The sequence below is a fragment of the Triturus cristatus genome, chromosome 2_2, assembly GCF_964204655.1.
Source record: "Triturus cristatus chromosome 2_2, aTriCri1.1, whole genome shotgun sequence".
NCBI classification, from domain to species: domain Eukaryota; kingdom Metazoa; phylum Chordata; class Amphibia; order Caudata; family Salamandridae; genus Triturus; species Triturus cristatus.
In genome coordinates, this window is record NC_140582.1 from 522,888,857 (window position 1) to 522,915,512 (window position 26,656).

The 26,656-nt window shown below is 41.8% G+C and overlaps 1 protein-coding gene across 6 annotated transcripts in view; it reads right to left on the reverse strand.

Annotated features, from left to right (window-relative positions):
* The window catches only part of IQCM (IQ motif containing M), a 1,338,699-nt gene that overhangs the window by 839,312 nt on the left and 472,731 nt on the right, over positions 1-26,656 (reverse strand). For all 6 annotated transcript variants that reach the window (XM_085641647.1, XM_085641643.1, XM_085641646.1 and 3 more), the window contains one exon: positions 16,397-16,548. In XM_085641647.1, the coding sequence (XP_085497773.1) occupies positions 16,397-16,548 (152 nt within the window). The remainder of the gene's footprint in view (positions 1-16,396; positions 16,549-26,656) is intronic.

The following is a 26,656-nucleotide window of genomic DNA, read 5'->3' on the forward strand; positions in this document are numbered from 1 at the left end:
TATCTACTTTGCCAACTTTGAGCTCCATGCGCCCCCATCATGTAAAAAAATAAATAAATAACAGGGGCCCCAGAATGACATATTTGTTTCCACAATTATTCTATAACATTGATAGTTCTTAACATATTTAACAATTAAAACATTGCAGTTTTGTTTAGTAAACCCTTCTAAAAATGCAATCAGACACATGCTTGCCCAAATCATATCGGCTGCCTTGTCCCACTATAGCGTAAAGGTATCAATAGTGTGATGCCCAGAAATGAGGGGAGAGACCTTTAAGGGTTATTTGGAGCCGCTACCCATTTGGCACCTACTCCTAGTGATGTCATATGTGACAAAAGATGTTACTGACGGCTAATCACAGGGAATCTCACCGCCACTCTGTTTTTTCACTAAAAACATAGCCCCGTTTTTACAATGATGGTCCTCTTGACTAGTGCCTGGAGGCCCCTGCCGCAAGATCAATTCAGCTCCACCCTCCAATGAGGGCACTCCTCCAGTAATGGGCCTTATTATTTAGCCACGAAATATTAAGCTTTATTTCTCCTTACCTGACTTTTATTGATGGAAATTTGAAGTGAAAAATATGGGAAATGAGACATGACGAACAGACAAATTTGAAATGGAGAAACCAGATGCAGTAAAAAGACAATGAGGGCGCTCTGATGATGCCAACAATCAAAGAAACGAAATTCTAATGAGGCTGCCGTAATGAGCCAAGCTAAGCTGCTAGGCTTTTCTAGATAGGCCAGCACGTTTGGAACCAAAACCTTATAGCAATTTTTTAGATAAGCCCAATTAAAACATAGGGCCTTATTTTCATGGTGGTCGTACAAGTGTCCGACCGTCATCATAGCGGGGTGGATAATATGTGATCAGCGGTTCCAACCGTCAAATTACGATCCGACTGTCATGCAGGTGGTCGGAAACATGCAGTTTTCGATTGCGGCTTGTGCTGCAGCCCAGAAAAGTGCCACAGCACAAGCCACAATGGAAATAGGCATGTTTTAAACATCCATGCACTGTGTGCCAGGCTCCATGAGGGGCCTGCCATAGGGTCCATGGATGTTTTGGGGGGCACCCCATGTGCCCCCTAAGCCCCAAAGCAGAGATCAATGGTCCCCCAAAGTCCCTTTCCATCTGCCTGCAAATGGCGGTAGGACCACCATGTACAGGTCGGGGGAAATTATTATTATTATTAGTTCGATTTGTAGCGCGCATGGCTGCCCCAGCAACGGGGCGTCCCAGCACGGCATCGAAATCCCTTTTGGCGGTGCCTGAGCAGGCACCGCCCCTATTGTAGTGATTACTGTCCAACTGCTGCCCCAACGGGCTCCTTGAGCCCATAAAAAAAGCAGCAGTCTGTCCCTACGACCGATGCCTTTCATCACCAGATCATAATGCCACGGTCAGAGCACTTTTATGGATGGCGGTGAGACCGTCACCAATGGGCTGTCTGTGGCAGTCTCACCTCCATCGTAATAAGGTCTTTAGTCTTTCGGGAGGTGGGAACTTTCCCAAAATAATTAACTTGCTTGATTGTGGCTGAGGCAAATAGGTTCAGGCTATTAATCGCCCCCTAGGGTAAGAGGCTCGGGCTGGTTACACTTGAACACATGTGTGCGCAGGCTGCACATGTGAGAGTACAGTCCTGCCCAGTCCTCTATCTGCACACAGGTAGCTTGTTGCAGGAAGGTACTATCCGGGGGTAGGCCTTATAATGTGAGTGGGCATTCATAGAGTAGGTCTGTAGTGATTACGGCAGGTCTGTACTGATTAAACTGATGTGCACAGTAGATGCTAAATCTGCCCTAAAATACATTTTCACCCCACTTAGGACTACAGAGTCCTAGAGGTCTTAATGTAGGGGTGAACATGCATCTCAAGTATAGATTTACATCCCTGATATAATTTCTGCACTCCTTATAGTACATTAGGAATTGTGATATTTCCCTTGATCATCTCATAATCAGATGTAGAGCCTTTGTCCATCTTACAGGGCCATGCTAATTAATCTGCTCCCTAGCAGGAGTATCAAAGGCCTCCCCGCACAACATCGCCATTAACCGTGCTTGAGCCTGTTCCTGGAAAAAGCAGGGGTGGGGAGAGATTTGAATCTGTTAACTAGGTTGCCACACTGCACCAAGTCCCAGAAAGAAAGGAGGAGGGACACAAAAAGAATCCCCCTTTGAAGTTTTGGTGGGAAGAGATCAGGTAGCTTTGTCAGCTGGTGCGGAGCTGAGGCTCTGAGAGAGGTTCTTTCCACAGACTACTTGAAGTTGCCATTTTGGCATGCCCCAGAATGCTGTGTAGCAGAGTTAGGACAGGTGTAGAGTATTGTGGCACCCTAGGATAGGCCGGGGGTGACTATCTTCTAGAACTTTTCCACTGCCACTTAAAAACCACTGCACAAGGGAGAGGCAGATGAGAAGATGCTGGGCCTATGAGAGATGACAGTGAAAGAATGCCCAGATGGAAAAAAGAAGCCACCTGATGGCCCTGCAAGGAAGGACTATGGGACTTTAACTCCACCTGACACCCTAGGACTAGGATGTCTCTATCCAGGGCCAGTGGCACTGGCCACCTTACGCACCCTGAGGAACAGTTTGGGAAATGGACCTGCTGGGGACCATAGAGGGTTCACTTGGAACGTCTGTAGAAACACCCTTGACTCTGCTAGCAGAGATGCCCTATAAGTAGCCATGAGGTTGTGGGACCAAGGGATTGTAGCAGGGATGGTGTGTTGCTTGTTGGCTGTAAAAGGGTTGTCCAAGCTGAAGCGGATGAAGAGCACCAGGAGAGACAGCAGACAAGTCTGCTGCGGGGAACCTGAAAACCCAGCTCCCGCAGAATGCACCCTCGAAAGGTCAGGAGGCCTGAAGAAAATGCTGCTTGTGATTAGGGCTGGGTACCAGGAGCAAAACGAGCCCAAAAACATTACAAAAGGCCCAAAAGGCCTGAGATTTAGTCTCGTTCCCCAGAGGGACAGAGACGGGAAAGGAAGACGAGTGCTCCGCGGCAACCTCTTCAAGCTACCCCCGGGAAGAGCCGAGATTTCCAACCTATATAGTCTCGTTAGAAAGGGGTGTACAAGGGGCCCCTCCCCAAGGTTACTTTCAGCCAAGTGACTCCATTATGCAGGTCTGATAAAAAGGAAACTGCCCGGGGGTCCCTATCTCCCTGGGGAAGCTGTGAACCAACTGAGCACCACTGAGGAGGTGTTGCCCCACTCCCTGAGCCATATCTGAGCCATATCTGGAGAAAGAGGGTTACAAATCCCTCTAACTCCGCCCATCCCGCAGCAGGATTTCCGCCCCAAGCAAGAGAAGAAGCATGCCTGGCACAGCAGTGTTGGGTGGATAGGGCACCGGACGGGCTTGCAGAGCCCCCTCTCAGCCACAAGTAAGTAATGTTTGTGGGTGTCCTGGCTGAGACCAGGGCACCAAGAATTAAAGAAAAAGGAATGTGGTGCAAGGTCGGCGGTCGCACGGACAGTCACAGATTGGATGAAGCCACTCATTACATACACACACGAGAGGTAAATTGGCTAATGGGATTCTCCAAGATTGAGCAGGGACACCACCAACTTTTAAAGAGTATTTGGGTGGTTACATGAGGGCAGCATCTCCTTACTATTTTTAAAATTAGCCTAAAGTCTGCCAGGTGTAATAATGTTTTCAGAGGTTTTTCTGCCTTTCAAAGCTCTCTCTGAGACCGTGCTTCTGCACGTGGGCTCGAAAGAGCACGGACCACCATTCGCGGGAATTGAAGAAGCAGCAGCAGCTCAGAAAAAGTAGTGACATAACTCTGAGACACATCATATTAAATGTAATGCTTTATTGACAATGTTGATGGATAACAATGCTAGATTTCCCTGGATACCTAATGATTTTCAATGTTGTTACTATCACTACTGGCTTCAATGGTGGGTTATAACATGTCTTGCATATTGGTACTGTCCCATTTGATTTCAAAGGTGTTGCAGATGTGAAATATAACGTTAGCTGCTTTTAATTATGTGGTGACTCCCTATACACCTGCCTTATTATTCAAGACACCACGCTGTAATGTGATATTACATTTATTAAAGGTGGGGGTATTGTGTTTATAGGCTAAGTACCCAATAGGAGTGGTATTCTTCTTGTGGTTGAAGCATCACAGATAGTACAGATATAGATTGGATCAACAGTTAATCCTCTAGCAATCTACATCTGCAAACAACATATTATTACATTGTTGCACAATGCAAAGTGTGTGAGACATTTATGTTGAAAACCTTCTCCCAATTATCCCCTCCCATTCCCCTCCCATGGTATAGTCCTGTCATTCCTTAACTTCAAAGAAGGTTCAGTGCTTTAAGTTGTGATGTTCATGCCCATCAGGGGAGACCTTCAGTCAGATAGTTCATCAATGGCTCCTAAGTTAGTCCAGTTATTAGCATTGTTGGACACGCCGCAAGTAATTTTTTCCATTGCCATGAAGTTCCATAGATAAAAATGGTGGTAAATGATGTCAGGGGCCTCTTTTCTTTTCCAGTGAGCTGCAATAGCAATATCGGATGCATCCAGACAGTTCCAAGTAATGAGTCCGTCTCTCCTAGATTGGTATTGCAATTCTTGTGGTCCATCCCCAAATAGTATGTATGATAAATTCTCCAGGAGAGGATAACCTAAGATGGATCATATTTTTCCTAATACCACTTCCAAAAAGGGTTTTATCTTGAGGCATGACCATCTTATGTGGAGCATATCTCCTTTGTTTCCACACTCTCTCCAGCACATTGGCCTTACACTGCCTATGTCAGTCAGTCGTATAGAAGTATGTAGTTACTTTTCCTCTTTTGGAAGAAAAAACACTGACTGGTCAATTATGTATTGAATGTTTTTGCATACTAGCGAGCTGTGGTTACTAGCCCACACCTCCCATGAGTAGGCCTTGGAGAGCTATGTTTCGCAGAGAGAGCCAAGTGCTCCAATCGGGGACTTGTTTACTAGGAAAAAGGCACATGCTGACTTAGGGACATAATTACAATAGAAGTGAAGGAGCGAAGAGTTAGCCTTTTTGGCTTAACGCCGCGTTCCACCACTACTGAAATGCAGGTCTGCACCAAATTTCCAACAATATTGTGCAGCCCTGCGTTCCCCCCTGCGCTGGAGCTAAATTTAGCTGCCTAGTACCAACGCAGGCACCCTTGCACCACAGTGCAAGAGTGCCTGCGTTGCAGGGGAAGATTGTTTATGTGCAGTAAGGTGTCCTTCCTGCACATAAACAGTCTTTAAATGGTGTTTTGTAACTTCTGTGTGTGCTGCAGAATGCAGCACACATAGAAGTTGCAACTTGTCGTTTTTTTAAAAAATGATTGTTTATGTGCAGGCAGGGACACCAACCTGTTCATAAACAATCAATGGTGTTTGCTGTTTCTCTGTGTTCTGCACGACACAGCCCACATGGAAACAGCAAAAACAAGGCGAAATTAAAAATTTCTCCTCGTGCCAGGGTAAGACCAGGTTTTCCATGGTCTTGATTTCGGGGCTGCCCCATAATTACGCCACCCTTGTAAATAATGGACAGCGTCAAAATCAATGAATGTTGCGGTGCCACACCCATTGCCCTCCCCTTTCACGCTAACAATAGCGTGAAAGGGTGCCTTACATAAAGGCGACGTTAAGCCACGTTATGTGACTTAACGCTGCCTTGTAAATAAGGCGAAGCCACTAACGCCACCACAACGTCTAAAAAAGTGACGTTGTGGTGGCGATAGGGGTTTGTAAATATGCCCCTTTATTTTTTGTGTTGTCCCATCCTTCGCAACTAAAAATCCAATTTCTTACAGTAGTACAGAGAACAATTGTGGGTTCTAGTGGTCAATGATTTTAATGCCTCATCTCTAGGTGTGTGATCTTTGATTACGAAGGAGTTAGTTCATGCCCCATAACTTAAAATTAAAAGTTCATTTTCTAGATAATATAACCACGTAATAAGCAGTTTTGTGATGAAATGCATACTGTAGCGTAAAACAGATGAAAAATGTAAAGCAGAACTCAATGTAAAAGCTACTATTGTTCAATATTACATGTTTGTTTAAATTTGTTGAGCTCAAAAGTTGAAATTGTGCTCTCTGTAAAAGACAGTTTTATGTAAATCGTTTGATTAACAACGTGTACTACAATAACATAAAATACCCACCTACGCAGACTCATCAGAGGTTTTTGTAGGACTAGGTCACAAACTTGAAGTGGGCGCGTCTGTTTTTCTGGCGACACCTAGTTTTGGACAAGTTTACATTCCTTATCACGATTAGATGACAAAAGAAGTCTAAACCTGCTTTTGTGATATATAAATAGATTTAGCAGTGGCAGAGTGGGGCAGTGAAAAGAGCAGTGCTTGGCAACCACCCTTAGCTGCTCCTCAATGGCAGGGACAGTTGCTTTAGCGCAATAGTTTTAAGCCGTAATATTATTTTCATAAGTGCTTGAACCAAAACATATTATTCATTGGTGTTCAGTAGTGTTTCATTTTTGGGTTTGTTTGGAAATGAAAAGTATGTTGTGACAGTTCTCATAAACAAGAATGAGTATGTTGGTAAACTCATGGGATTTAAGCTCTTTTGAGCGTACGTTCAGTTTCTTCATTGAAAAATGGTAGAAACATGATTTATTTAGATTTTATCTATTTTCTAATTATCATATGAGCAACAGTGCAATTCGTCTTCTTGTATTTTTAGAATGAAATAAATAAAAGAGTAGCTTGTGATTATTCAGAAAACATTGAAATCACTGGAAATTGTAATCAAGTGCATATTAGAGCAATAGCGAGCATTAAGCGTATCCAGAAACAGTGATTTAAAGAGACATTTATTTAGATACAATTGGTTGATGGAGTCTTTCAATGAAACTCAATATTTGGCTGAATAGACACTCACACATGCCTTGTATTCCATTATTTTATTATGTGCATTCTAGGGTGGAGCCAAACACACTGTGAAGTGAATTAGCCTGAAGGTACTTTGTCTATCGAAATATATTCAAATACGTTTGCCAAAAATCTACCACTTCAAGATCAAGGCACTTCAGTAAGCTTGCGAAGAGAGAGTGTTAGTAAAACCTATAAGGATGAAGTTTCAAGAGTATTTTGTATGATTCTTGCGGTCAATTGAAATATATTTCATAATATGCCAAGGCACGACGGATTGACTCAGGTGAGGGCGCGGTTTCGCAGAGAGACTGCCGGCTGTGCTGCGGTCCGCACTCCACTCCCCGCAATGGTCTAGCACAATTAATGGCCCGAGAGACTTGCGGCCCACAAAGCAATCGGTGGAGCTGTAAGGATAAATCAAACTTACGGCTGGTAACGGCCCGCCTGCCGCCTTTAGTAATTCAGGAACTTCCCGCACAACACACGGGCCGGCCTACACACAAGATGGCGGCCGGGCAGTTTTGAAGCCAAGAGCTCAACGTAGCAGGAAATCAAACTAGCCCGCCACTGCCATAACCACTGCCTGTGATGGCATCGGACTCTTTAGACGCCCAAGCGCCGCGAGGGAAGAGAAAGCCAATTAGTCTTAATTTGAGAGTGATAGGGATAAAGGAGGCGCCACGCCTTTTCCTAAAATGGCAGCAGTTTCTCCCCCTTGTTTCATTAACACGGCAATACTCTCCTCCTCGGGAGGCGAGCGGACACTGGCTATGGCCTCTCTCTGCGCCATTGCTCAACAAACACCCGCCTTTGAGCTAAAGATATTACTGGGTCCGTCAGAATGTCCCCCCATGGTTAGTATTCCCTTGCCTGTCTCCAAGATGGCTGCCACAGTTGTCCCCACCACGTTATGCTACTACTTCAGAACAAAAAATGGACTACGACCTGTCTTTGAACCTATCCCTCATCCTGCTTACCCATCAGGACTCAGAACATGTTGATCTTATCTCCGACAATGGAGACCTACCTTTTTTTGGCTGATGCCCAGTGGAGCTACCTGTTAGCTATAGAGGAGATAGGCTGTGGACAGACTTTTCTTTTGTCTCTCTGTCATATCTACCTCCTACCCCTTCACCCTACCCCTTACCCCTCTACGCTCCATTCTTCTTGTCTCTTATGCTCTTTAAATGTTTTACGTTGAGACCTAGCTATTTGGCCGATGCCCGGTGGAGCTATCTGATAGCTATAGAGGAGATGGGCTGCGGACTTCCCCCTCGGCCCTCACCTACCCAGCCGGACCTTGGACAGACTTTCCCTTTGTCTCTCCGTCGTATCTCCCTCCTACCCCTTTTCCCTACCCCTCTCCGCTCTACTCTTCTCCTCTTTCCAGCTACTGACCTTTGCCCTCACCTGTCCTTGCCCTTAGTCCCCACCCTGTTTATCTGTGAACTTTCCCTCGTCAATTGAGACATAGCTATTTTGACTGATGCCCAATGGAGCTACCTTGTTTAGCTAAAGGGGAGACGGGCCGTGGATTTCCTCCTCGGACGTCACCTACCCAGTCGGTCTTTAGACAGACTTCCTTTCGTCTCTCCTGGCGTCTCTTCCCTCATCCTCCCTCTTCACACCTCCCCTTTCCCCCTCCACTATTTATGTCTCTCCTTTCTCTCCTCTCTCAATGTATTGCTTATTTTTTAATTTTTTTTTTACATTATGTGTAATTGTTATCATTTTCTGTTACATTGTGGAACCTAATGTAAAGCGCTCTGATACCTTCGGGTCTAGCCAGCGCTATATGAAACTGTATAAATAAATAAATTAAATAAATAAATAATATCTTTATTGTTTATTGATAACATCTTGGTTAGAATAGAGTGGGGATACATTGTATAGTTTATTGATCAAAAGCTAATTTATTTGAAAAGTGTCTCTGACAGAGAGATGCCCATAGGGTCTCTGCACTTTTGGCGCAGCACCGCAGTCGTGGGTTGGGGCCCATCACTTGTGACGGAGACCCTGGACTTGTGATGGACACCCTACAGTCACGGCAGGACCACTGTACTTCAGTTACCCATTGGGGAGCTACTGCCATGAGTGAAGGGTCCCCCACTATGAGTGAGGCCCCCCGCCACAGGTGCAAGGCCACCCGCCACGAGTGCAGAGAACCTTTATGAATTGGCCCCAGAGTGTTTGGAGAGTAACTCAGTAGCATTATGATGTGTCGGTACTGCTGATGCTGAACATCATGTCTATTTGAGGGACTGAATCTCAAGATCCAAATTACAAATTCTGTGGCACTAGACAAAGAGATTCACAAGCCGTAGTAAACCCTGTGTAACATGTTTTATTGCAATACATAGTCTATTTACTGAACAGCACAGTAATGTCTTTTGGGGGCTGATTCCTGCTAAAAAAGGACTTAAAAGTAAAATAATTAAATAATTAAATGAGAATTTGGAACCAGAAGATAGTCATAATTATTTCTCTGGCTCATAAAGTATCATTTAAGTTCATAAAGGGCTCTGTAGAACCGAGTGTTTTTAGAAAGGGAGTGTGACAGATCTTTGATGCGATGGAAAGCAAGTTGTTCAGCATGAACATTAATAGGGTTAGAGAGACGTAGAGAGGCTTGCTGCCCAGTTTGCTGGTACTCTCCTAGTACTTGTCAAGAGAGGAGGCTTCACCTCAAGGATCTCTATAGGGATGGAATTCAACCAGCCAGTTTTTGAGGTAGAGGCTATTGCCTGCTGTTTTGCATTCAGATTTACTTGTGGGGTTTCGATTTCCTGTTTGCACTAATCAAGATCAACTGGTGCACAGATTTATAGGCAAAAGGTCTGACAGGGCGATTTTGAGATTTGATTCGTTTTTATAAGACATGAGGGATTACAACTTTGAGGTGGAGCACAGTCATTGGAAGTGCAACAATGCAGCTGAGCACGATTTACGTTATTCAGATTGTTTTAGCACCCATATCACCCTATCCTGTTGATAGACCGTACTGGCCAAAGATGCATGGAAGGGGGCAGGATGACAATAGACAAGCCAGGTGAAGTCACTGTTCGAACTCAAAGACCGAACTGGTGATTGAAGTGTGAGAGGAAGTTGGTTCCAGTGCATAGTCGCCATATAGGAGAATGACCAGCCTCATCACAAGCCCAGTGGATATGAGTATGGCCCAGATAACGAGATGAAGATCGAAGGAGCCTGCTTTTGTTTAGAAACAAGAATCTTTTGCTAAAGTAGCTACAACCAGCTTAGTTAAGGGGCATGAAGGGGTCATAGAGCAAGGTGTTGAGAGCTCGTTTATGTACAAGAAGCCAGTAGAGGTTCTGGAACTGACGTACGCCCGTTGCGCATGCGCAAGAACCAGTTTCAGTTGTTCAGGGGAAATATTAGTATTGGCAAGTGGAGAGGAGGTACAGAAGGAAATATGATCCTATTTTATATTTGTGAATAGGTTTGTGATGGGATAATGATAATCTAATCAGACAATGACCAAGTATAGATAGAGGCTGTATCTTGTTGATATGGGGGATGAAAACAAAATGTGAGCTTCAAAAGAGCCGAGACAGGAATAGTGCATACCCTGAAAAATACAACATAAATATATATGGAAATGTATTCTGATTGAATTTCAGGAATTCACACGGATTTCCAGAAGGAAGTTATTCTGGAAATGTACATTAGGAATATCTTAGCCTAGCCACTCTCCATTGTGGAGGATGTGCCTCACCCTTCCCACCCAGAAAACAGGGCCGGCTCTAGGGCAGTGCGGACGGTGCCACTGCACCGGGTGCTGACTTCAGGAGGCATGGAGTTTGCAAGGTTTTTTTTGTTTTAAAAGCAGCTGATTCCGTGTTCCTTGCCTCCAGCAATTTCCAGAGAACAATAAAAATGTCAAGATAACTCTGGTGATTAATGTTCTTCCTGGAGAGAGGTGGGAGTTTTGTCTAGTTGATGCTTTGACTGATCATTAAAAATAGCGCAGAGGATTAATATGCCTGCTGCAAAGAAAGTGTACCATGCAGATCACAAAGTGCCTGTAAAACATTTTTTCTAAAAGACATCCTTTTGTTACTTGCAGTTTATAAGTTGAAATCCTAAAATAGAACAGTTAATTAATAACTGTCATCAAAGAACTGCATGCAAACTGCAAAGAATATATTAGAGCATAGATGATTAATGTTGTAAAAGGGTTCATTTGGGTAGGAATCGATTCTTATTATTGAAGAGCACCCCCAACTATGGTATTCTGTTTTCAAATCTGAGTTTGTGCTCCTTTAGACCAAGCACTCTTAACCTATACTGACTACCAGTATGGATGACATGTCACTCCTACACCATGTAGTCCTCCGGCTTATGTAACATTTCCTATGCACTGATTTACACACGTATGTTTGATTGTCTCTATGTAATGTGTGTGTGATGCATAGTGCTTTGACACCCAATACTGGAATGAGTGGCGCTATATAACTATTTAAATCTCGCTAACTCATACTCAATTTGTTAAATTCTAATTGTGACCACAATCTATATTCACAAAGGCAAACCCTAAATTAACCTGTGCTCACCCTCTGGTAGCTTGGCACAGAGCACTCAGGCTTAACTTAGAGGCAATGTGTAAAGTATTTGTCCAACACTTCAAACAGTAAAACAGTGAAAACCCCACACACAAAGATTCCACACCAGGTTGGGAAATTAGCTCTAAATTTAATAAATAAAACAAGGCCAAAACGCAAACATCCAATAGGTAGAACATGAGATATGAATTTTTAAAGAATAAACTGTAAAATAATGCTTAGAAGAAAAAAGTGCCTATCTGGAATATCTGGTCACTTCGGATCGGGACAAAGCGCAGAGTTCAAGCTGACCGTGATGGGGCATGGGCTGGATAGAGGGACCTCCTGAAGCCCACTGAACAAAAGTACCCTAATCCTGACTGCATCGATGAAGATGCAGGGTGCAGCTGAGTGATACATTAGGCATTCCCCACGCAGTAGGGGCGATGCGTCGATTTTCTCAAGACAGCAGCAACGATGCGTCGGTTTGGAAGGTGGTGCGTAGGTTTCGACATGCAAAAGTTCTGCATGAGATGCACCGAGTTTCTCACTCAACAGAGGGCATGTGTTAATCTTCTCCATGCAGTGGCTGAGATGCGTTGGTTCAGAGGCAGCAGTTCCAGAGACATTGCAACCTCTCTAAGGATGAGTCACTTGACCTGTTCCTGCAAAAGTGGTGATGCCGCGATTCTGCTGTCGCATCAGAGGATGCATTTGTTCCAGTGCAGCAAATACCTGAGGCCCACTTCCAATGGGCCAGGACTGGGGTGGCAACTCACAGTGTGGACTCACAGATTGCAGAGTCCAGGTGTAGGAGCAGCGTGGTTGGAAGTCTTTTATGTCCCTGAGACTTCAGATCCGGAAGCCAGTCAGCTACCCCATGGAGTCACTCTGGGTTCCAGCGGTGCAGGTCTAGTCCTTCTCACCCAGGCAGAGAGAGCAGCAGGAAGCACGCCAACACTGCAAAGTAGGAGTCCTGCAAGCAGCAGTCCAGTAGAGTGGCAGTCCTTTAGCAGCACAGCAGTCCTTCATCCTGGCAGAGTGGTCACAGTTCCAGAAGTATACTGAAGTGGTGGTGTTAGAGGTCCAGTACTTATACCCAGTTGTCCTTTGAAGTGAGGAGACTTCAAAGACAAAGAAGTGCACAAAGGTCCTCCCTCCATGCCCTGGCACCAGACTCACTACTGGGGGGGCACGTAGCTCTTTGTGTGGGGACAGGACACAGCCTATAGAACAGTAAGTGAGGCTGGGTCCAGCTCCTCCCTCCCATCCTGCCAGGATGGACCATTAAGTCGCAGTCCTTCTCACTGAGGCAAGAAGGCAGCAGGCATCAGGTCAGCACAGCAGGGCAACAGTCCTTCAGAGCTTATGTCCTGCTGGAATGCACTGATTCCACTGAAGCCAAACACTGGGGCCAATAAGGGCCCTGTGACTATAGCATCAGTTGGTATTAGACAGTACTGCTCAAATTAATCTAGTGAATATTCAATGGAGTTCTACTCCTTGAATAATTAAATAATTACAATTACGTAATTGTATGGGAATGCACCACATGTAAACGACCTAAATATTTTACAGAAAGATAACATGCAGTGCTCTCTATAGGGCACACTATGACATCTTTGTTGGTGGTACAAGGCATTTGGCTGCCTAGTGCATATGCCCCACAAACCCTATGAGGTGACACTATTTTCTAGCAACGTATTACCATTAATCCGAGGAAAAGGAAGTGCACCAAATGTCATTTGTGTAAGAACAAAAGCCGAAAAGATATTATTAGTCAGTATTTCATTTCTGACATAAATAAGAATGTGCCCATGACAAGAAAAAACAATATTTACTTTGTAGAATGTTGAAAATAATTATTCCGCGAAAACAACCTCTATTTTATGTCATTATTTTCTTTTATTAGTAATATTTATATATTGTGAAAGCCATCACACGTGCAGTGGAGTGCTATACAATAGCAATGAATACAATCTGTAGCAGAATGCTGAAGAAACATGTATTTGTATCATGGACCTGCCAGCATCCAAACAACTAACTGTGTGAGAGGAGGGACCCAGTAGGGGCAGGGCTTGATCGCCTTACCCCCTAATCCTGAAAGTGCTTCTAAGGGGGAATGGCCATTGAGAGGGGACAGGGCTTTAAGCAGGTCACTGCCCATGAGCCACTCTAACCCCCCCAAAAAAACTAATGGAGGCTTCAAAGGCACTGATGTCCTGGTCAAGTTACAAAAAACCCTGATGTACATCATCTGTGCTTTGTATTCACACAATGTGAGTTGGAAATACTCTCTGCAAGGGTGTTCAACTCTACTATTCTGCCACTGTGCGACGTTGGTGCCTCACTGGGTGTTTGTGAAAAGAGAGAAATAGTCAGGCTCCATCAAGAAAATGTTGCCAAAGTGTGCCTTGGAGGGGACACCACAGAAGCTATCCCTGTCAAGAGGGGGTGAGACAGGGTTGCTTCTTGGCCCCCACCCTCTTCTTACTATACGTTTACGACCTTGCTCAGCATTTCCAGAAATGCATTCACAAATCGCTAAAACTGAGAGGGGCTCACACATGTGCTTTAATGTTTGCAGATGATACAATCTTTCTATCTCAGACCCCTGTGGGGCTCCAAACATTTTTAGACTGCTTCAGCAATTACTGTAGAACAAAGGGCCTAGAAATCAATCCCACCAAGACTAAGTACATTGCCATTACACTGCATAAAAACTTTAACAACAAGCTAGTCTTGAACGATACACAACTAGAGTGTGTATCTAATTTCTGTTAACTTGGGATGATTCTGGACTCAATATTCTTCTGAAAGCCACACATAAATAAGGCCAAGACAATTTTAATGCAAATCACAATACCAATTGTCAGGAGACAACATGCAACAGAGTCCAAGGCAATCTCCCCGGCTCTGGAGGTTTACATATATAGAGCCCAATCCTCTGCACTTTATGGGTCTGATCTATGGGGTGAAGAAAATCTTACCCAACTAACAGCTGTGGAAAATAAGGGCATGCAAATGTTTGCAGTACTTCCCCAAAATACCACATTGCTCCCCTTATTTTATGACATTGGTATTTAGAAACTGGAGCACCTAGCAACTCTGAGACCTCTACTCTACTGGGTCAGATTTTGGACCACTGAGGAACTACACGTATACAGGAATGGTCTGAGGGAGCTGCTGGACTTGGACGTAAAACTCACATTCCCCTGGCTTATATATTTTCGATATTGGCTTTTTAAATTGGGCTTGAGCAAATGCAAAAAAATAAATCAAACATATCTATTTAAATTTTATCCTAAACAGGTCCACATTAAACTGTACAGTGGAAAGACTTACGGCACAATTTCTATCGTTCAAGCCGACTCCAAGCTTTGAATTATTCTTGGGCGAAATCCAGTCACAGTTAGCCAAAACCCTCTACCTGAAATTGTGATATGAGACCCTCCAGATCAACACAATCACAGCTAAGTGGTCATGCCACCAAGCAATGGGGCCAGAAACCAAATGATGCCTCTGCCTGCTAGACTCGGAGGAAGACATTGCACACATATAATTCTTCTGCCCAGTATATGCCAGCCTCAGAAGGAAATGGATAAATCCTCTGTGTGTGAGACAGATGATTAGGCAACACCTTAAGGCTTTAAGAATACTAAAAACAGATAGTTCCCCAAAAAATTTCTTCGGAGTCAGCAGATTCTTACTTGGGGTGGGCTATCTACGGAAAAAGAGAGGGTTGAATCTCTAACTCCTGTACTTCACATATGCATACTATGATAGATCAACTTTTGTACATTTCATTGGAAAACTACCCATATTATGATGATGATTAACTTTCAATCCTTTGATGAAATAGCTTTATGTGTTCTATCATAACAAATTGCTTGGGTAGTTTTAACTGCTCACTTTGCACACGCACTTTGCCGAATCCTCATATAAACTCTGATAGAGAAGACAGAGAATGACCAATTTGATATCCAATGGAATTGCTCCGATGTAACTTTACTGAAGCACACTATTTTGGTTGATGTGACTGTTCACCATGCACTTTATATAACCTATCTGCAAATATGGATAGTGAAGATAGACCTAAAACATGGCATCCCTTATGAAAGTCTTGCACATAATATTCTGTAACACATGCATGTAATCATTGTGTCTTAAAGCATTTTATTGTGTTTTATTGTAAATACTATGTTTATGATCTTTTATGGTTCTTTGAACCAAAAATAAAGATGGATTGATTGAAAAGAGGCAATATCGTGTGACACATGGTGCCATGTGAGTTGACAGGTCTGCTATTAAAGAGGTAGTTTACAAAGATATGAGTCTTGATTGAACTTGAAAGTCGATAACTGGGGCGGAATTTGTTACATTTCTACTAAAAAGGAACAGCTAGATATGAATGCCTGTTAGGGGTCTTGGTTTTGTTGTCTTCTGACTTGAAGAATGCCCAGACTAGTTTCACACATCATTCTTCTGTTTTCACAGCTTCCACCAATGAAAAGCTTGAGCCTGACTTTCCTTTAAAACTTCCTACAGAATTCTGAGGAATGTCCATTACCTGCAAACCTAAAGAAGACTTCTTGACTCCGAGATAGGAGTCAGTCCAAGATAAAGGGTTTGATATGCGAGTGACTGGATAGGAAGGAGGTCTGACTCTGGAGACAAAACTAGAGAAGATGTTTTAGAATGGGGTAATGGTATCGCATCTTTGTCTCAGTTTCTCAAGGGCCCTGTGAGTTTAGTGGAGCCAATGGTGCAAATTTAGAATGGGAAGAACCACTAGGATACTGCTTACTAGCACAATATTCTTTACTATTGTTAATTAGGAATTTAATCTCACCCAGACAATAAAGAAACATATATAATATTTACAATGAGAAAATCAACAAATATTGTTCATCTCATACCGTGTAGATTGATGATTTAGTGGCTTGCTTGTTACATTTTAAAACACCTCTTCGAACAGCTACGCTGTCTTTTTGGCCTGTGTCGTATTTTTGCCTTGACTTTAAAGACAACTGTGAAACAACTCCTCTCCAGTCTTGGTATATGGTATTGACTAGAAAAGGGAAATAACAACAATTTTATTTACACAAATAAATAGTAAAAAACTCCATTTTATTTTGTAATTATTGACATTAGCTCCGTTACTTTCTGCTGCCCTATGCATTACATCAGCGGCTGGTATGTCTCTTTCCATTTATTGCTGGTATTGACCTCCAATATATACATGCATGACATCATTCAATTAGTCCAATCGGTGTAATAATGAATTTAGGGTGTGAGAGGGGTGAATTTCTCCATAATATTTTGTTAAGTTCATTATGTTATGTGTATTTGTATAGCACACAATTCACCCAGGAGGGTATCCTTGTGCTGAAGCAGGAACAGTATAGACGGATCCAGGGCCGGGGCTAATTGAAAAGTCAGGTCTTTAGTTTCTTGCCTGATTAATGAACTGAGGAGGTGACTCCGATGGGCAGGGACAGGTCTTTCCAGGCTTTAGGACCAAGGTAGGAGAAGGCACAACTGCTGGATCTGGTTCGTCAGCAGTTGTGTGAGAGTAGGACTTTGGCTGAGCAGAGGTGTCTCGTAGTTTGTGTAAATGTATGTGGATGTTGAGGTACGTGGGGCCAACATTGTTTAAGGCATGGGATATGTGTGTGTGAGGAGCCTAAAGAGTGCTTGTTTGTCGATTGGGAGCCGATGGAGCTCCTTGAGGTGTAGGATGATATGAGTGCAAGGTGGGAGGGTGAGAGTGAGCTTGGCAACTGTTATTTTTCATTGTAATATTAGCACATATTGGTTATTTTAGCTAAGCTCAAAGAATCCAGTGTTGGATAATTGTGGAAGCAGTACACTTGGCATTGGTACAAGCAGTATGAGGTCATAGCACATTCCTTGCTACCACAGCAAATGTCAATGACTATAGCCCCAAGGCCATCCCTCAGCCTACTAGGCATAGCCTTATGTGCTTCCCGAAATCCTCTGATAGATATGAATATAAGACCTGTGTATTTTTCTTTCTTCTGAGGTTTGAGTATCGACTAACACCAGAGATTTGCACAATCTAAAATATATGAGCAAACTAACAACAATAAGGAATCTAAAAGAGTAGAGAACCTAGGAACGACTATAGTAGAGTGGGTAAACTATCAAAGTGTCCCTATTAATCATGGTATAATTTCTATTGGAATCAGTACTGATCTAATTAGCCAAATGCTATATTAGCAAGTTAACGTTGATACAAAATGCATTTCTTTGGAATAGCAAATCTGCATGGCGAGTGTACTCTCAAGTATGTTAATCCAAATGATATGATGGGTTGGAGCTACCGAATATTAAAATGTAGTTTGCTGCCTGCTTACATAAACTTTAGAAATTTTGCAAGCCTTCAGAAATGTTGATAAGCTAGGATACTTAAATTTAGCATTAATTGTGGATGTTCATGCACACAGATTTCTGTGAAAATTTGCACACCTAGAATTCTTCTGAAAGATCAAATTTAAGGTGATACTTTAAACTGCGATAGTCTGGACTAGCGTTTACAACCCTAATACAATTATGCCACTCAAACAAAACATGCCAGTTTGAAATAATCCAACACTGTCAGAAGACTTCCCGAAAAACCAGGAGAAACGAAATCAAGAATGTATGAAGTCGGACAGCTATGGGTTAATATCATAGTTATACCCTGGAAGGAAGCATTATGGGGTAAACCGACCTATTTTCAATTGCTACATTAATATTTTCATTCTTAGATTGGAAAAGTCATGATGACTGACAATGTAATTTAAGAGGCACCGCAAAAGCAAATTGTTACAACTAAATAACCCTCAAAATACAACCAACTAATGACGATACAAGTATATCAAGGCAGGAAAATAATTTATGCATAGGTTAGCAATACCGTGAGGGGCCCTCTTTCCTACTAGGTTGCACATTGAAGTTCCAATATAATTTTTCGATCAGATTAGCAGATATGGAATGTAAAGGATCGGGTGATCCCAGAAGGGGGTAGGGTCCAAAGATTCAAAAATATGATCAAGATTAATAGAAATCAACCATGAAATGGTGAGATTACCTAGTTGCCAGGATCTCTCACAGAACAAGTTCATATGACTGAAATGTACAGTTCCTCCAAACGCAGATCTAATGCAATAGTGTCCTCAATTTAGCTACCTGGTCAACACTCTTAGTCAGGGGACAGAAGGTGTATTTATGGGTAACCTTAGTAACGATTTGTAAAAACGATTTTGAACAGCTGTCAGTTTCCCCATATTTAATATTCACCAAAATTCAGAGCAGTGCAATGCCGCAAGTTGGGCTTCCGTCTAATCTACTTCTAAAACTGGAGAAACAAAATGCGATCCCAATCTCCTGGAACATTCTAAATTTAGATTTGACCTATACTGCAATATAGTGTTTTTTTCTCTAAGTGCTTCATCCAAAAATCATTTGCAGCCCCCCTAGTACCAAAATATTCTAAATCACAAACCCTTTAGAAGAACTTTCTCTAAATAAAGAGCACATTTAGATGGTTCATTGTGGTGAATGTCATAATTGTCATTTTGATTGCAATAATGGACAAAACCTACATTTTAGAATACTCTGAAAAGGTATTTGTCAGTTTCTGGAGGCCCCTATGGGACTTAGAAATTAGTGGGTATTCAGCTGCTAAAAGCAAGATATATAATTTTTCACCCACAAGAGGGGGCTTTGTGTAATAGCCGTTAGTTGCATCAATGAGTGAATTTATTTACATAAAAAATAAGGTTGGTGTCAAAACTAACCCTTGTTGCCCGCCCCTATCAACCTCAATTGGTTCATTTAGTTCTACATTTAGGCCCTACCTTAGAAACAAATAATTAGACATAATAACATTTTCGGTTGGACCATATCATGCAAAACATTCCTCATCTTGACTCATGTACCATGTCAAAAGCAGATTTTAAATAAACAAGGGATTTGTTTGTCCATCTTACTTAGAGGATATCCTGCAGGGAGGATATTTCTGTAATTCCCGAGAGCCGTGGGCCTGAAAGAAGTGTGTATCAATGATAGGGATTTCTGTTGTACCAGGCTCACTTGAAGATTGGCATCCTATGAACTTTATTTTTGAATTGTCCCAGTACTGCTCTGTTCCTAGCCCCTGATTCAATTTGCATGAAGAACCCAAAAGGCTTCACTGCAAAGCACGGTGGACAGGTGAGGCTGAAACCCACAGGCCTACAGAACACACTGGCAATCAAGAGATAAAAGTAAGATTATTTCTCATTGGTAAAAGACTAATACCTAACAGTGGGCTGTCATTAGGAAATAGTGATTGCGAATTCAGCATTCAAAGTGTTCGCTCACTCTAATACTGAACAAAAGGCTTTTGTCATTTTACAGCTCGTCATGGATGGCACTGCATTAACCCTATGCTTAACTACTTTGCTGTAGAAATGGCAAAAGTCTTTGGGCCAGATTTAGATCTCGGCGGGCAGGTTACTCCATTACAACGATGACAGATATCCTGTCTGCCTAAATATAAATGCCATAGGATATTATGGGATTTATATTTTGGCAGACGAGATAGCCATCACTGTTCTGATGGAGTAATCCATCTGTCAAGATCTAAATTAGGTTCCAAATGAATGTCTGGACAAGCTTTAGGTATTTTCTTTTTCTGGAGTAAATTCCAAAACAAGCTGTGCAGGGTGAAGATATTTAATTGTTGATTTTTTCGTGTTTGTGACTCGTTTGTACAGCTTTGAGCCACAGAGAAAAAAAGAAAAGTGACAGCCAACACATGTTTCGTCCCTTTTACATGGCCATCCAGCCTGGGGCTTCCTCAGGGCGTGGTGAGTAAACTTCTCGGTTGGATGGTTCATTGGTTAGGTATGTGTTGGAATCCTCAAGTTTTGTCTTGGCATATTGCCCTCATATCCGTGTTAGTCCGTCGGCATTCAGAATGCGACTCAAAGCTGTACAAACGAGTCACAAACACGAAAAAATCAACAATTAAATATCTTCACCCTGCACACCTTGTTTTGTAATTTACTCCAGAAAAAGAAAATACCTAAAGCTTGTCCAAACATTCATTTGGAATCAATTTTCGGAATTAGGGGTCAGAGGTCTCCCCCGTCACGGACAAGCATCTTCATTACCACTTGCTCCATGAAAATGGCTAGTAAGGGTTTGGGACCGATTACCCCTCATTTCCCTAGAGAGCTAAATCAGGCCGTTTGTCCTTTTCTAGCCTGGTGTGGATAGCACTGTGCTAATCCTATGCTTTACAACAGACATTTGAGGTGAACAGATTCTTAGGTGTTGCTGGAACTACCCAGAGTTCCCTGCTTCTTTTGTGTGTGTGTGTGTGTGTGTGTGTGTGTGTTTGTGTATTGTGCGTGTGTGTGGGTGTGTGTGTGTGTGTATATATATATATATATATATATATATATATATATATATATATATATATAAAAAAGTTTCCTTTCAAGAAAGGAAAGTCGACGACTGGGCTTGATTTTCTGTAACCTTGGTTTATTTGAAATCATTTATATTAACCAGTCTATTGTGGCAATGGGTTAGCCCACTGGGGCTGTCCCGACAATGATGTAAATATATTTGTCCATGGTTCGTATCCTGGCATGTCATCAAATTTTATTTAAAAATGTGACGTGTTTGCCTCAAATTTTGAAATCGATACAGTAATGACCTTTCATAATTTATAGGTAGTTTTGAGGCATGAAATTGTCAGGATAATACATTAACTGTCGTGAATGCAATCATGAGAGCTGACACACGAGATATTTTCGTAAAGAACTACCAGTCTGTTTTCACTATTTATGATTTTGTAGTCCGCTCCTATCCTGAAAGTCTCGGGTTAATTCGTAATGGGGGGGCCAAGAAAAAAAGGGGTCCCACAACGTGTTTTCCCCATGCAATTTTCCATAGGGACATTTAGTGGCAGCTACAGCCCGAACTGCTGAACGGAATTACACCAAATTTGGCAGAAAGGTAGACCTTGTTTCAGAGTCGTGCCTTATGCTTAAATGGTGTAAATCCATTCAATAGTTCCTGAGAAAATAAAAAGTAAAATCACATATATATCTGGGCGGAGCCTAACCACACATCTCATCATGAGATCTTATTGGCTGTCAGTACTTCATCCAAGAAGTGTTGCCAGCCATCTTGGGACCAATATACATGATAGCACCTCATTAAAAAGCATTGCAGTTAATAGAATCTTTTAAGACTTTAGTTACATTATAAATCATTTGTTGATGGTACCATACTCATTTTAGGAATTGTGGTATGTTCTAAGGTGATTTTACCATGTGAAAAAGCCTTCTGCTGGGATATCATGAAACATGTTTGAGAGAAAACTATTTTCTCATGCTTTTCCCACAGAGGTTTGGAAGGTGATCTATAAGCTAAACTGAGAGCATATTTTCTGTAAATTCACATTATCTTTCTCAGTCATGTGAGAATGAAGTCTGACATTGTCAGTAAAATATGTACATCCAACAAGGGCAGAGACTGTCAGTTGATTACTTTGGGTTCTACTGTAGCTTCCCAGAGTGTTCCAAAGAACAACTAGAGCGCTAACAGTCCTACTTATGACAAACGTGTGGCACACCTGAAGCCATCTTGATTGGAATAAAGTGGTAACTATTAAAACATTTAATTTAAAAAGGAACAAAATGAGGGGGTTCATTTTGCCATAAGAAAGTATGATTAGTGTTGCAGAAAGAAACATTAGGGCACATTTTGCGTGACTTCTCAAACCCTCTTTTATTTCATTAAAAAATTCTGACATGCAGACTGAACCATGCACTTTCAATACCAGCAGCAGACTTCCCTGGTGAGTAGTAGCTTTACAACAGTGATCTAATAAGCAACTAGAGTGCTAACATTCTGAATTTATGGCAAATGTGTGACACATCTGAATGGCTTCTTGATGGAATCAAGGTAAAAAGCTGAACGTATTCCTACTGAGGAGACTGTAGTAAATGAGGAAATTAGGAAACTTCATAACAAATAGGTCTCCCAAGATGGCCACCAGAGACAAAAGAGCCCAAATGTAGCACAAATATCACCCAGATGTAGCCCAAGTATAGCCCAATGACAGAATGTCCCAGAGTGTTCTAAAGAACAACTAGAGCGCTAACAGTCTTACTTATGACAAAAGTATGGCACACCTGAAGCCATCTTGATTGGAATAAAGTGGTAACACTTACAACATTTAATTTGCAAAGGAACAAAATGAGGGGGTTCATGTTGCCATAGAAATTATGATTAGTGCTGCAGAAAGAAAAATTAGGGCACATTTTTATTTCTCAAATCCTCTTCTATTTCATTAAACAATTCTGACATGCGGACTGAAACATGCACTTTGAGTACCAGCAGCAGACATCCCTGGTGAGCTGTAGCTTTACTACAGTGATTCAGAATTTATGGCAAATGTGTGACACATCTGAATGCCTTTTTGATGGAACCAAAATAAACAAGCATTGAAAATGCAATAGGTCTCGCCCTCGTTTAAGTTAAAGCAATTCTGTTTGTAATTAGGTGGCTTTTTAGCTTTGCTTGTATTAGTGTTTTTCAAAATTTCATGTACAGCACATGCATATGTGTGCATATATGTATATGTATATGTATGCATGCCGTTATATTTTATTTCTATAGATATGCAGATTATATATATGTTTATATATGTATGTATATATGTATTCACTGAAAAAACCATAGGTTTCAGAGACGTTATAGTTAGAAATTAGCATTTAAAAAAGCATTGAAATTCACTGAAAAAAACATAGGTTTCAGAGACGTTATAGGTAGAAATTAGCATTTAAAAACCCTTAGAAATTCAGAGAAAAAACCATAGGTTTCAGGGGTGTTAGAGTTAGCTGGACATTACACTCGTACAAAACCATAAAAATTCCTCCGTTATAGTTAGTTCTGCTAACTATAACTCGCGAGTCCGCAATGCACTGCTGATGATGTCACATATTACATCATTCATGACATGGTCAGTGACATCACTGATGACATCACTGATGACATCTCAAATGACATCACTGATGACATCATCTAGTGAATGTGGTTTAGTTTGAAATTTAAATATGTATTATATATATATCAATCTGTATTGAAGATTGAGGGGATATATAACTGTCTGGATAGAGGATTTAGTAGCTGTCTGACTGTCTGTTTAAGTGAGAAATTAAAAGTGTCTCACTTAGTACATGGATTAGTAACTAAACTATGTGAATGTGTGCATCACTGTCTCTGTTATTGTATAACACGCTGCATCAGGTGGTCACTAACTACATGAGTGTGTATATTAGTTATTGATTAGTTGGGTGAGTATTTGTATGGGACACTGAGTTTGTGTGTGGTTGGATGGGGTGTGTGTAACTCTATGCATAAATGTGTGAATGGTTGATTGACTAGGTGTATAGGTTTAAGAGTGCATGTGGAAACAGTTGTTTGGGTGACTGAGTGTATTTATTTGTAGGGGTGGGTGGAATTTGCGTAATCGCGTTACGCAAATCTCCGCGAAACGGTAAAAAATCTCAGCGAACACGCAGAAATTCCGCGAACACACGGAATTGCGTGGTCGCGATACTTTTTTCCTGTTCGCGATCGCTGTTTGCGTGCTCGGGGTGAAATATCTCGCGAACACGCATATTGAGAACGCGAACAAGCAAAAAATTTCGCGAAGTCGCGGACCGCAGATTTTTGGGCAATTTCGCGTTCTCCGCGGAACGCGAAATTACCCAAATTCCGCAAATTCCGCGAACGGAACGGAATTTACCGCCCAGGCCTATTTATTTGTGTGTTGGTGTGCGAATATATGTTTTAGTTGTACATCTTCAACAAAGTAAAAAAATAAAAGACATTGTATGTGAGAGTTGGTGTATATAAATACGTATATATAAGAGTCAGTGATTGTGAGAGTAACTATATGAATGAGTGTATAATTGTAATTGTGATTTTTTTTAACATATTAACTATGAGTTACTATGTGTTTGAATAAATGAGGTGTTGTGTGTATAATTGTGTAAGTGAGTAAATGTAAGTGTGATTAATTTTTTCATGAGTAGGATGACTGCATAACCGACTAAAATGACTGCTTATGTGTCAATGTCTATATATGTGTATAAGTGCATTTAATAGTGTTCTATTAATTAGTGACTGCATGTATAAGTGATTCTGTTGTTGAATGGGTAGTTGTGTGTGTAGACTTAGGAATCCGTGAGAGTGTACGTAGTAACTGGTATTGGTGTGTCAATGATTTCAAATATGGTACTCTGTATTTTACAGTGAGTGATGAAAGGTTATACTAGTGTATGATGAGGTGTATCAGATTGTCACGTGGATGATGTCATCATTGATGTCATCATTGATGTCATTTGAGATGTCATCAGTGATGTCATCAGTGATGTCACTGACCATGTCATGAATGATGTGATATGTGACATCATCAGCAGTGCATTGCGGGCGCGCGAGTTAAAGTTAGCAGAACTAACTATAACGGAGGAATTTCTATGGTTTTGTACGAGTGAAATGTCCAGCTAACTATAACACCCCTGAAACCTATGGTTTTTTTCTGTGAATATATATATATATATATATTACCTACTGGCGATAGCCAGTAGGTAGTTATAGTTAGGACCACGTTTCCATAGGAAAACCTCAACATTCTATTTTGAATATCTTTGGCGCCGGTCGACGAATCCTCGCGAATTTCTCAAAATAGGTGGGGCGCTACGCTCCGCTCCTACCCTGAAAGTCTCGGGGGGATTCGTCAAGCGGGGGCTGAGATAAAAGGGGGGTCCCAAAACGCGTTTTTCCCATGCATTTTTCCATAGGACCTTTAGAACGAGCTACAGCCCGAATGGCTGAACAGAATTACTCAAAATTTGGCAGAGAGGTAGTCCCTAGGTCAAGGAAGTGCCTTTTGTAGGTTTGGTGTAAATCTGTTCAGTAGATTCTGAGAAAATAGCCTTTAAATCAATATATATATCTGAGCCAGCTTACGGTACGCTTACCGTACGCTTACGGTAAGCGTACGGTGGCGTGCGCGAGCGCGATTCTGATTGGCTCTTAGATCTTAGTAAACATTCGAATCGGCCGAAACCAGGAAGCGGCGGCCGCCATTTTGTCTCTCGCACTGAGAGAGATTTTTAAAATCGGAAGCCCAAAAACATGTAAAGGGGCTGTTTTGACAACTCCCTCCCACATAGTCATGTTGAGGGAGTCCCCAAACATCCCCCAAGTGCAAAAACGGTTTTATTTTTTTTTCGGCAATTTCGCGGGGTACGCTTACCGTACGCTTACGGTAAGCGTACGGTAAAAAAATAAAAATAAAAAAAACACTATCCACACTTACCCCACCCCCTGTGCTTTTGGTGGCCGAAGGCCACCAAATGTGCTGGGCTTATTACAATGGAAAAAAACACTATCCACACTTACCCCACCCCCTGTGCTTTTGGTGGCCGTAGGCCACCAAATGTACAGGGCTTATTATAAGGGAAAAAAACTTAGCATTTAAAAAACCGTACTAATTCACTGAAAAAACCATAGGTTTCACACACGTTATAGTTAGGAATTAGCATTTAAAAAACCTTGCAAATTCACTGAAAAAACCATAGGTTTCACACATGTTATAGTTAGTGGAAATTTTACTGATAAAAAACCAATGAAATTGCCCCGTTATAGTTAGCGCAGGCAACTATAACTCACGCGACCGCAATCCTCTGCTGATGACATATGTGTCTTTATGATAAAAAAATATTTGTAATATATGTATAGCTAAAAATGTATGGAAGAAGACATGGGCAAATAAGTGTCTAAATACAGTATTAGCATCAGCAGAGGATTGCGGTCGCGTGAGTTATAGTTGCCTGCGCTAACTATAACGGGGCAATTTCATTGGTTTTTTATCAGTAAAATTTCCACTAACTATAACATGTGTGAAACCTATGGTTTTTTCAGTGAATATATATATATACATATATATATGTATTTCTGCTCAAAGGTTGCCCTAGTAATGGGAAGCACTCCAACGCTGTTTTTAATGGTATAAGGGGAAAAGTGTCACCAAAAGCGTAGACAGTTCAACGGCGTCCTTTCCGCCTGACACGTTTCGAAGTAAAAATCCTCTTCCTCAG